The sequence below is a fragment of the Oncorhynchus nerka genome, linkage group LG10 (genome assembly GCF_034236695.1).
Source record: "Oncorhynchus nerka isolate Pitt River linkage group LG10, Oner_Uvic_2.0, whole genome shotgun sequence".
In the NCBI taxonomy this organism is placed as follows: Eukaryota; Metazoa; Chordata; class Actinopteri; order Salmoniformes; family Salmonidae; genus Oncorhynchus; species Oncorhynchus nerka.
This window is the reverse complement of record NC_088405.1, coordinates 102,666,547-102,679,031: the sequence shown is the minus strand read 5'-3', so window position 1 is coordinate 102,679,031 and position 12,485 is coordinate 102,666,547. Positions and strand designations below refer to the sequence as shown.

General features: G+C 43.4%; 1 protein-coding gene across 4 annotated transcripts in view; it reads right to left on the bottom strand.

Annotated features, from left to right (window-relative positions):
* alg9 (ALG9 alpha-1,2-mannosyltransferase) overlaps window positions 1-12,485 on the bottom strand; it is a 67,176-nt gene that overhangs the window by 40,550 nt on the left and 14,141 nt on the right. For 2 of the 4 annotated variants that reach the window (XM_065024027.1, XM_065024028.1), the window contains exons 2-5: window positions 12,140-12,275; window positions 3,171-3,305; window positions 1,519-1,589; window positions 1,172-1,260 (exon numbers count right to left, since the gene is read on the bottom strand). In XM_065024027.1, coding sequence (XP_064880099.1) covers window positions 1,172-1,260; window positions 1,519-1,589; window positions 3,171-3,305; window positions 12,140-12,275 — 431 coding nt within the window. The remainder of the gene's footprint in view (window positions 1-1,171; window positions 1,261-1,518; window positions 1,590-3,170; window positions 3,306-12,139; window positions 12,276-12,485) is intronic. The other 2 variants (XM_065024030.1, XM_065024029.1) reach the window with 1 other exon arrangement.

Below are 12,485 nucleotides of genomic sequence, written 5' to 3'. Positions count from 1 at the left end.
GAGGGGAGGAGGGAGGAAGAGAGATGGAGGGAGGAGGGAGGAAGAGAGATGGAGGGGAGGAGGGAGGAAGAGAGATGGAGGGGAGGAGGGAGGAAGAGATATGGAGGGGAGGAGGGAGGAAGAGAGATGGAGGGGAGGAGGGAGGAAGAGATATGGAGGGGAGGGAGGAAGAGATATGGAGGGGAGGGAGGAAGAGATATGGAGGGGAGGGAGGAAGAGATATGGAGGGGAGGAGGGAGGAAGAGAGATGGAGGGGAGGAGGGAGGAAGAGAGAGATGGAGGGGAGGAGGGAGGAAGAGAGATGGAGGGAGGAAGAGGGGAGGAAGAGAGATGAAGGGAAGGAGGGAGGAAGAGAGATGGAGGGGAGGAGGGAGGAAGAGAGATGGAGGGAGGAGGGAGGAAGAGGGGAGGAAGAGAGATGAAGGGGAGGAGGGAGGAAGAGAGATGGAGGGGAGGAGGGAGGAAGAGAGATAGAGGGGAGGAGGGAGGAAGAGGGGAGGAAGAGAGATGAAGGGAAGGAGGGAGGAAGAGAGATGGAGGGGAGGAGGGAGGAAGAGATATGGAGGGGAGGAGGGAGGAAGAGAGATGGAGGGGAGGAGGGAGGAAGAGAGATGGAGGGGAGGAGGGAGGAAGAGAGATGGAGGGGAGGAGGGAGGAAGAGAGATAGAGGGGAGGAGGGAGGAAGAGGGGAGGAAGAGAGATGAAGGGAAGGAGGGGAGGAAGAGAGATGAAGGGAAGGAGGGAGGAAGAGAGATGGAGGGGAGGAGGGAGGAAGAGAGATGGAGGGAGGAAGAGATATGGAGGGGAGGAGGGAGGAAGAGAGATGGAGGGGAGGAGGGAGGAAGAGAGATGGAGGGGAGGAGGGAGGAAGAGATATGGAGGGGAGGAGGGAGGAAGAGAGATGGAGGGGAGGAGGGAGGAAGAGAGATGGAGGGGGAGGAGGGAGGAAGAGATATGGAGGGGAGGAGGGAGGAAGAGATATGGAGGGGAGGAGGGAGGAAGAGAGATGGAGGGGAGGAGGGAGGAAGAGATATGGAGGGGAGGAGGGAGGAAGAGATATGGAGGGGAGGAGGGAGGAAGAGATATGGAGGGGAGGAGGGAGGAAGAGAGATGGAGGGGAGGGAGGAAGAGAGATGGAAGGGAGGGAGGGAGATGGAGGAGTAGCACCCACCTGCTGAGGAGCAGAACATTCCAGAGCTCAGGAGGAGGAAGGCCAGCATCAGACGACCCACATGCAGCCCAAACTTCTTACACACCGCCCTGCAACACACACACACCTACCTTACACTAAAGATAAAATAAGAGACTGACACACACACACCTACCTTACACTAAAGATAAAATAAGAGACTGACACACACACACCTACCTTACACTAAAGATAAAATAAGAGACTGACACACACACACCTACCTTACACTAAAGATAAAATAAGAGACTGACACACACACACACACACACACACTAAAGATAAAATAAGAGACTGACACACACACACGAGGAGGGACAGATACTGACTTGTAGAAGTAGAGTTCACAGATGCAGCAGGAGAAGGCCAGGACACAGCGCACAAAGTAGAACACCAGCACCTAAAACAAAACATCACAACCTCACAAACACATAAACATCACCTCAACCTCACAACCACATAAACATCACAACCTCAACCTCACAACCACATAAACATCACAACCTCCACAACCACATAAACATCACAACCTCAACCTCACAACCACATAAACATCACAACCACATAAACATCACAACCTCAACCTCACAACCACATAAACATCACAACCACATAAACATCACAACCTCACAACCACATAAACATCACAACCTCAACCTCACAACCACATAAACATCACAACCTCACAACCACATAAACATCACAACCTCAAACTCACAACCACATAAACATCACACAACCACAAATGTGAGTGTGTGTGTTGCTACCTTGTTGGTCTGTAGGACGTGTGTGTGTGTGTGTGAATGTGTTTAACTATACTTGAAAAGTCCCCACAAGAATAGTAAACAAACAAACATTTGTCTAACTGGGGACATTTTGTTAGTCCCTATGAGATCAAATGCTATATGTAGAGGGTTTAGGGTTAAGGTTAGAATTAGGTACAGGGTTAGGAGCTAGTTTTAGGAACTAAAGTTTAGGAGCTAGGGTTAGTTTTAGGAGCTAGGAGCCTAGGGTTAGGTACAGGGTTAGCTTTAGGAGCTAGGAGCCTAGGGTTAGGGGCTAGGATTAGTTTTAGGAGCTAGGAGCCTAGGGTTAGGTACAGGGTTAGCTTTAGGAGCTAGGAGCCTAGGGTTAGGAGCTAGGGTTAGTTTTAGGAGCTAGGAGCCCAGGGTTAGGAGCTAGGGTTAGCTTTAGGAGCTAGGAGCCTAGGGTTAGGAGCTAGGGTTACTTTTAGGAGCTAGGGTTAGGTATAGGGTTAGCTTTAGGAGCTATGAGCCTAGGGTTAGGAGCTAGGATTAGTTTTAGGAGCTAGGGTTAGTTTTAGGAGCTAGGGTTAGGTATAGGGTTAGCTTTAGGAGCTAGGAGCCTAGGGTTAGGGGCTAGGATTAGTTTTAGGAGCTAGGGTTAGTTTTAGGAGCTAGGGTTAGGTACAGGGTTAGCTTTAGGAGCTAGGAGCCTAGGGTTAGGAGCTAGGATTAGTTTTAGGAGCTAGGGTTAGTTTTAGAAGCTAGGGTTAGTTTTAGAAGCTAGGGTTAGGTATAGGGTTAGGAGCTAGGGTTAGTTTTAGGAGCTAGGGTTAGTTTTAGAAGCTAGGGTTAGTTTTAGGAGCTAGGAGCCTAGGGTTAGGTATAGGGTTAGTTTTAGGAGCTAGGGTTAGTTTTAGGAGCTAGGGTTAGTTTTAGGAGCTAGGGTTAGTTTTAGAAGCTAGGGTTAGTTTTAGGAGCTAGGGTTAGTTTTAGGAGCTAGGGTTAGTTTTAGAAGCTAGGGTTAGGTATAGGATTAGGAGCTAGGGTTAGTTTTAGAAGCTAGGTTAGGTATAGGGTTAGGAGCTAGGGTTAGTTTTAGAAGCTAGGTTAGGTATAGGGTTAGGAGCTAGGGTTAGGTTTTCAGTCAGGGTTAAGAGAATGCAAATGAATTGTGTTCCCCACACAAGGTTAGTTATACAATACTGTGTGTGTGTGTGTCTGTCTGTCTGTGTTACCTTGTTGGTCTGTAGGATGTGAGAGTGTAGTGAGGCAGGGAGGGCGTGCAGCCACAGGTAACCGTAGGAACGGATGGCGTTAAGCGGGGAATACTCCCACGTCTGCATCCCATAGCCATACAACAAGAAGTGCATCTACAGGACAGGAAATTACATTATCAAATTAGTGAGGGAGAGAGAACAAGGTTTTCTACTGGACAAATGTAGGTGGTTCCCTCTACGTTTGATTCCTTGTGTTAGATCACAGTCTCTGAAATACCTGTAGTGGTACAGTCTTCTAAAACCACAGTAGTCTATGTAAAAAGCAGAGACCGAAAAAGTTTATCAAAAAAATAAACACGTGAAGAGAAATAGTCACATCTACAGGTTGGGTCCAATTCTGCAAGATGGAATACTGAGAGTAGGTGGACGGCTGAATGAATCTGCTATCACAGAGGAGGCTAAGCCCCGAGCTACTATGTCTAAGGACCTTCGAGTTGCCAGTCTTATTCTTCAGCACATCCACAGAGAAGTTGGAGCCTGGGGACGGAACCACATGCTCGCGAATCTACTGCATAGGTTTGGGATTCCACAAGCTAACCGCAGTAAGACACATCCTCTCAGAATGTACTGTATGCAGAAAGCTTTATGCTAAAGCTGCAGAGCAGAAAATAGCAGACAATCCTTCGCGAACGTCGGAATGGATGACTTCGGACCCTTCGAGGTCAAGAGAGAACGTAGTCTGGTGAAAAGATACGGTGTGGTCTTTACATGTCTGACAATCAGAGCAGTTCCCAATGAAGTTGCTCGAGACACTGATTCTTGATCCTCTGCGTTGCTTCATCTGCAGAAGAGGTTAGGTGACCATCATGCGATCTGACAATAGGACAAATTTTGTCAGAGCAGAGAGATACCTGCGTGAGGCCATTGAAGAGGACTGGCCACAGCTCATAGCCTGGTTCCTCTCTAGGTTACTTCCTAGGTTCTGGCCTTTCTAGGGAGTTTTTCCTAGCCACCGTGATTCTATACCTGCATTGCTTGCCGTTTGGGTTTTTAGGCTGGGTTTCTGTACAGCACTTTGAGATATCAGCTGATATCAGTATTATAAATACATTTTATTTGATTATTTGATTTGAAGATCTGAACCAGACAAAGATACCATGATGCAAAAAGGAATCAAGTGAATGTTCAACCCACTTGATGTGCTTGTCTCCTGGGGAAAGTGATCCTGTTTCAGCGTTGCCCCTGGATTTTCCCCAGCAGGAAGGAACTGTTTCTTGCCTTATTCTTCCCCAGCAGGAAGGAACTGTTTCTTGCCTTATTCTTCCCCAGCAGGAAGGAACTGTTTCTTGCCTTATTCTTCCCCAGCAGGAAGGAACTGTTTCTTGCCTTATTCTTCCCCAGCAGGAAGGAACTGTTTCTTGCCTTATTCTTCCCCAGCAGGAAGGAACTGTTTCTTGCATTATTCTTCCCCAGCAGGAAGGAACTGTTTCTTGCCTTATTCTTCCCCAGCAGGAAGGAACTGTTTCTTGCCTTATTCTTCCCCAGCAGGAAGGAACTGTTTCTTGCCTTATTCTTTCGTCAGCTGTGCAGGAGCATCCTCACTGGCATCGGAAAAGTGGAGTCGCTGTGCCTTCTTCATAGGTCAGAAACTTGCTTGATACTAGAGGTCGACCGATTATGATTTTTCAACGCCGATACCGATTATTGGAGGACCAAAAAAGCCGATACAGATTATTGGAGGACCAAAAGAAGCCAATACCGATTATTGGAGGACCAAAAAAGCCAATACCGATTATTGGAGGACCAAAAGAAGCCGATACCGATTATTGGAGGACCAAAAGAAGCCGACACCGATTATTGGAGGACCAAAAGAAGCCGATACTGATTATTGGAGGACCAAAAGAAGCCAATGCCGATTATTGGAGGACCAAAAGAAGCCGATACCGATTATTGGAGGACCAAAAAAAGCCAATACCGATTATTGGAGGACCAAAAGAAGCCGATACCGATTATTGGAGGACCAAAAGAAGCCAATACCGATTATTGGAGGACCAAAAGAAGCCGGTACCGATTATTGGAGGACCAAAAGAAGCCAATGCCGATTATTGGAGGACCAAAAGAAGCCAATACCGATTATTGGAGGACCAAAAGAAGCCAATACCGATTATTGGCGGACCAAAAGAAGCCAATACCGATTATTGGAGGACCAAAAGAAGCCAATACCGATTATTGGAGGACCAAAAGAAGCCAATACCGATTATTGGAGGACCAAAAGAAGCCAATACCGATTATTGGAGGACCAAAAGAAGCCGATACCGATTATTGGAGGACCAAAAGAAGCCGATACCGATTATTGGAGGACCAAAAGAAGCCAATACCGATTATTGGAGGACCAAAAGAAGCCAATGCCGATTATTGGAGGACCAAAAGAAGCCAATACCGATTATTGGAGGACCAAAAGAAGCCAGTACCGATTATTGGAGGACCAAAAGAAGCCAATACCGATTATTGGAGGACCAAAAGAAGCCAATACCGATTATTGGAGGACCAAAAGAAGCCAATACCGATTATTGGAGGACCAAAAGAAGCCAATGCCGATTATTGGAGGACCAAAAGAAGCCAGTACCGATTATTGGAGGACCAAAAGAAGCCGATACCGATTATTGGAGGACCAAAAGAAGCCGATACCGATTATTGGAGGACCAAAAGAAGCCGATACCGATTATTGGAGGACCAAAAGAAGCCGATACCGATTATTGGAGGACCAAAAGAAGCCAATGCCGATTATTGGAGGACCAAAAGAAGCCAATGCCGATTATTGGAGGACCAAAAGAAGCCAATACCGATTATTGGAGGACCAAAAGAAGCCGATACCGATTATTGGAGGACCAAAAGAAGCCGATACCGATTATTGGAGGACCAAAAGAAGCCGATACCGATTATTGGAGGACCAAAAGAAGCCAGTACCGATTATTGGAGGACCAAAAGAAGCCAGTACCGATTATTGGAGGACCAAAAGAAGCCAGTACCGATTATTGGAGGACCAAAAGAAGCCGATACCGATTATTGGAGGACCAAAAGAAGCCAGTACCGATTATTGGAGGACCAAAAGAAGCCAATACCGATTATTGGAGGACCAAAAGAAGCCGATACCGATTAAATCGGCCGATTTGTTTAAATTTGTAATAATGACAATTACAACAATACTGAATTAACACTTTAACTTTATATAAAACATCAATAAAATCAATTTAGCCTCAAATAAATAATGAAACATGTTCAATTTGGTTTAAATAATGCAAAAACAAAGTGTTGGAGAAGAAAGTAATATGTGCCATGTAAAATATGTGCCATGTAAGAAAGCTAACGTTTAAGTTCCTTGCTCAGAACATGAGATAATATGAACGTTGGTGGTTCCTTTTAACATGAGACTTCAATATTACAAGGTAAGAAGTTTTAGGTTGTAGTTAATATAGTTTTATAGGACTATTTCTCTCTATACCATTTGTATTTCATATACCTTTGACTATTGGATGTTCTTATAGGCACTATAGTATTGCCAGTGTAACAGTATAGCTTCCGTCCCTCTCCTCGCCCCTACCTGGGCTCGAACCATTGCACAACCTTCAATATGTCATAATTACGTGAAAATAACAATGTGTTCTTAACTGACTTGCCTAGTTAAATAAGAGGTATCAAAAAAATATTTAATTAAAAAATAATAATAATAAATCGGAAATCGGCACCCAAAAAATACAGATTGTTATGAAAACTTGAAATCTGCCATTCCGATTAATCGGTCGACCTGACACACCTGCTTACATGAATTGTTAGATATTACTGCAGTGTTGGAGCTAGAAACAAAAGCATTTCCCTTTTCCCGCAATAACATCTGCATGTGATAAATACAATTTTATTTGATTAATGCTGGAAATCTGCTACAGGTCTGTCAATCATTTCCGCCACTACGATTTCTTCATCCCGGCCGCGCTTCTCTCTACATAGGTCTCTGTCAGCTTCACTGGTAGAATGAATAGTGCCAGACGATCATAGACAATGTTCCCTCTGTTCCCTCTAAGCTCCCTTGGACTCCTGCATGGAAGAAACATGAGCCGGTGACGCTGAACCTTCTAGAGTTTTCCCCTTTAGTTATCACTATCAACATTTCTCTCTATTGTGGGAATTGTGATCGAATCAACGCCATATTAGCCACTTTCAATGTAATATACCGAAACACAATGAACTAGGCAAGATTTAGTGTGCAAAACTAAACTGTTCAAGGATTCTATTGCATTGAAAAGCACGAGACAAACCCATACTCTACACAGACCAGTGCACCATAACAAATAAGAGCTGCAGTAGGTCAATATGCAAATAGCCATTGCCATACATACACTAACTGCCTTTAAACAGCTTGGAAATCTCCAGAAAATTATGTCATGGATTTAGAAGCTTCTGATAGGCTAATTATTTGAGTCAATTGGAGGTGTAACTGTGCATGTATTTCAAGGCCTACCTTCAAACTCAGTGCCTCTTTGCATGACATCATGGGGAAATCAAAAGAAATCAGCCAAGACCTCAGAAAACAAATTGTAAACCTCCACAAGTCTGGTTCATCCTTGGGAGCAATTTCCAAATGCCTGAAGGTACCACATTCATCTGTACAAACAATAGTACGCAAGTATAAACACCATGGGACCACGCAGCCGTCATACCGCTCTGTCTCCAAGAGATAAAAGGTACTTTGGTGCAAAAAATGCCAATCAATCCCAGAACAACAGCAAAGGACCTTGCGAAAATGCTGGAGGAAACAGGTACAAAAGTATCTATATCCACAGTAAAACGAGTCCTATATCAACATAACCTGAAAGTCCGCTCAGCAAGGAGGAAGCCACTGCTCCATAACCGCCATAGAAAAGCCAGCCTACGGTTTGCAACTGCACATGGGGCTAAAGATCGTACTTTTGTCCTCATGTGCAAAAATGTCCTCTGGTCTGATGAAACAAAAATGGAACTGTTTGGCCATAATGACCATCGTTATGTTTGGAGGAACAAAGGGGGAGGCTTGCAAGCCGAAGAACACCATCCCAACTGTGAAGCACGGGGTTGGCAGTATCATCTTGTGGGGGTGCTTTGCTGCAGGAGGGAAATCAACTCAAGACATCAGTCAGGAAGTTAAAGCTTGGTCGCAAATGGGTCTTCCAAATGGACATTGACCCCAAATTTGTGGCAAAATGGCTTAAGGACAACAAAGTCAAGGTATTGGAGTGTCCATCACAAAGCCCTGACCTCAATCCTGTAGAAAATGTGTGGGTAGAACTGAAAAAGTGTGTGCGAGCAAGAAGGCCTAGAAACCTGACTCAGTTACACCAGCTCTGTCAGGAGGAATGGTCCAAAATTCACCCAACTTTTTCTGAGAAGCTTGTGGAAGGCTACTCAAAATGTTTGACCCAAGTTAACCTCTTAAGTCGACCCTCTACTTTTTCGAACATTCTGTTAAAAATCGCGCAACATTTCAGCGCCCTGCTACTCATGCCAGGAATATAGTATATGCATATGATTAGTATGTGTGGATAGAAAACACTCAGACGTTTATAAAACTGGTTAAATCACGGCTATGACTATAACAGAACGTGCGTTTCATCGAAAAGTGCAGGAAAATCTGATCACTGAAAATGGACAAATATATCCATGCGCCACTTCAACCCATTGATAAAGGTGAACCACATTAAATGGGGCCGAGGTTGCAATACCTACAGCTTCCACACGATGTCAGTCTTGTCATTTGCCTACTATTTGTTTCTTGGTCAAACGGACGCAAGGCAGCGCCTTTCTTCCGGTCTCCGACCGGATATTTTGGTTGAGATTTACCCGGACATTATTTCCAGACGTACTGCTATAGAATATACATCGCCTCGTGATCAATTTGATCGCTTATTGACGTTTACTAATACCTAAAGTTGCATTACAAAAGTATTTCGAAGTGTTTTGTGAAAGTTTATCGTCGACTTTTTTAATTAAAAAAAATGACGTTACGTTATAAAACGCTATTTTTTTCCTTGCTCACACAGTCTTCATAGATCGATATCTAGGCTATATATGGACCGATTTAATAGAAAAAAAGACCCAATAGTGATGTTTATGGGACATCTAGGAGTGCCAACAAAGAAGATGGTCAAAGGTAATGAATGTTTTATATTTTATTTGTGCGTTTTGTGTAGCGCCGACTATGCTAATTATTTTGTTTACGTCCCCTGCGGGTCTTTTGGGGTGTTACATGCTATCAGATAATAGCTTCTCATGCTTTCGCCGAAAAGCATTTAAAAAATCTGACTTGTTGCCTGGATTCACAACGAGTGTAGCTTTAATTCACTACCCTGCATGTGTATTTTAATGAACGTTTGAGTTTTAACTAGTACTATTAGCATTTAGCGTAGCGCATTTGCATTTCCAGATGTCTAGATGGGACGCCTGCGTGTAAGGTAGGAGCAAGAGGTTAAACAATTTAAAGGCAATGCTACCAAATACTAATTGAGTGTATGTAAACTTCTGACCCACTGGGAATGTGATGAAAGAAATAAAAGCTGAAATAAATTATTCTCTACTATTATTATTCTGACATTTCACGTTCTTAAAATAAAGTGGTGATCTCACAAAGGCAGTTCGAATCAAAACTCAAATTTGGACTCATCAGACCAAAATGACAGATTTCCACCGGTCTAATGTCCATTTCTTGTGTTTCTTGGCCTGATTCACACAGTCTCCTCTGAATAGTTGATGTGGAGATGTGTCTGTTACTTGAACTCTGTGAAGCATTTATTTGGGCTGCAATTTCTGAGGCTGGTAACTCTATTGAACTTATCCTCTGCAGCAGAGGTAACTCTGGGTCTTCCTTTCCTGTGGAGGTCCTCATGAGAGCCAGTTAGCGCTTGATGGTTTTTGGAAGAAACTATAAAATTTCAAGAACTTTTCCGTATTGACTGATCTTCATGTCTTAAAGTAATGATGGACTGTCATTTCTCTTTGCTTATTTCAGCTGTTCTTGCCATAATATGGACTTGGTCTTTTACCAAATAAGTCTATCTTCTGTTTACCAACCTTGTCACAGCACAACTGATTGGCTCAAACACATTAAGGAAAGAAATTCCACAAATTCACTTAACAAGGTTCACCTGTTAATTGAAATTAATTCCAGGTGAAGCTAGTAGAGAGAGTGCCAACCCAAGGCAAATGGTGGCTAATTTGAAGAATATAAAATCTATATTACTACATGATTCCATATGTGTTATTTCATAGTTTTTGATGTTTTCGCTATTATTCTACGATGTAAAAACTAGTAAAAATATAGAAAAACCCTGGAATGAGTAGGTGTGTCCAAACTTACTGTATTCCTCAACTTTCCTTATATTAAGCACATTCCTTCGCTTTACAACAGGAGTATCGCCTACCTGGCTGACATGAAAATGAACCGCAGGAAGTGTCCATCATACAGATGACATGCATTTCTTTCCCTTGCCCCTGTTTCCAACAGGTGAATTATAATGGCCCATTCTAAATCAGAACTAGTTTATTATTTTGGTATATGTACAGACCAGATTAAATTGAGAATAGTCTGATGGGTGACAACATTATGACCTGTGAATGATGTATTATCACTTGTGAATGATACCCAGTCTCAGGCAAGAAACAGCTTTTTTTTGTTGCAAACTTTTAAAATCATAAATCACACACACACCGGCCTAACTGTTTTGATAATGTTTATATCACAACTAAAGGGGCTAAATACAGAGTATGTTACCCCTTGGCAATACATTTTAAGATACTTCTATTGGTTTTTAAGTCAATACACGATTGTGCACCCCAATACATGTCACACATGCTTTTAAGTTACAGTGCATTCGGGAAGCATTCAGACCCTCTCATGTCTGGAGGAAGCCTGGCACCATCCTTATGGTGAAGCATGGTGGTGCCACCATTATGCTGTTGTTCAGCGGCAGTGACTAGTCAGGATCGAGGGAACGATGAACGGAACATAGTGCAGAGATGCTTGATGAAAACTTGCTCCGGTGCACTCAGAACCTCAGACTGGGGCAAAGGTTTCTATTTGTATTCATATTTATTATGGATCCCCATTAGTTCCTGCCAAAGCACTAGCTACCAAATGCACTGCATTACTTAATTTAGTAGCTAGTGAGCTTTATGGCTAAGTGGTAAGCTTCTTCCAAAAATCAAGCATTCACTTAGTAATAGCAGAGAATTGCCCCCAGGATCAAGAGCCTTGATGTCTAATATTGTTTTTTTGCATGCAGCAAACTGTGTAGCACTTTTGAATTACTTATTTATATTTATACTATATATTTGTATAGTTTAGGTCAAAGACCGTATAAAATGTTTGCAATGTGATTGTTAGCATTAAGTTAGCATTCTCTATGGGATTGTACATGTACTTGTTAGCATGGCTAATCTTTGGACTACAGAGAAAGGTTTGAAAGCAGTGCCCCTTGTGTTCAGTGCCGGTATTCCAAAATATCCCAGTACGGCACAAATTTGGTATGAAGGTATGACAATCTAGATACCGCCGAAGCTTAAAACTTAAAACATGCGTTGGTCGCACACTGATGTCAGCGACATCACGTAGCTTTGAGGTTAGATGGTTGGGCCAGTAACCGAAAGGTTGCTGGTTCGAATACCGGAACCAACAAGATGAAATAAATAAATACATCTGCCACTGTACCCTTGAGCAAGGCACTTAATCCTAATTGCTCCAAGGGTGGCCGTGACCCCAATCCTTGCGGGTGACTTTAAAAATATATACATATTTTACCTTTAACTAGGAAAGTGAGTTAAGAACAAATTCTTATTTACAATGACAGCCTACAATGTCTCATGGGGAGTTGGGCAAAAATACACATTACCATTACACATGTGTGAGTAACAGGACAAATAAACACCACCCAAATAATTATTGTTGTATTATTATTACTCACCGGCTCCCAGTAGTTGTAGGTCTCGTCACAGTCGGAGATGTTGCTAAGCAACGCTGCACAGAACCGGGCTGACAGGAGACATTTAAATGCCGTGGAACCTTCAGGAGCCCACACCTGGCCTCCTCTACTGACACACCTACACACACGCACAGACAGAGAGAGAGGGAGAGAGAGAAAGAGAGAGTGTGAGTCCTACTACAGCTACCCTCCACCAGACCCAAAGAGCAGCGACTTAGCAAAGGTATCGACACACAGACAGACAGACACACAGACAGACAGACGTGCCGTACCGGGAGAAGATGGAGCCGGAGAAGAAGGTAGACGTTTTAGGTGCCCACGGCTAAAT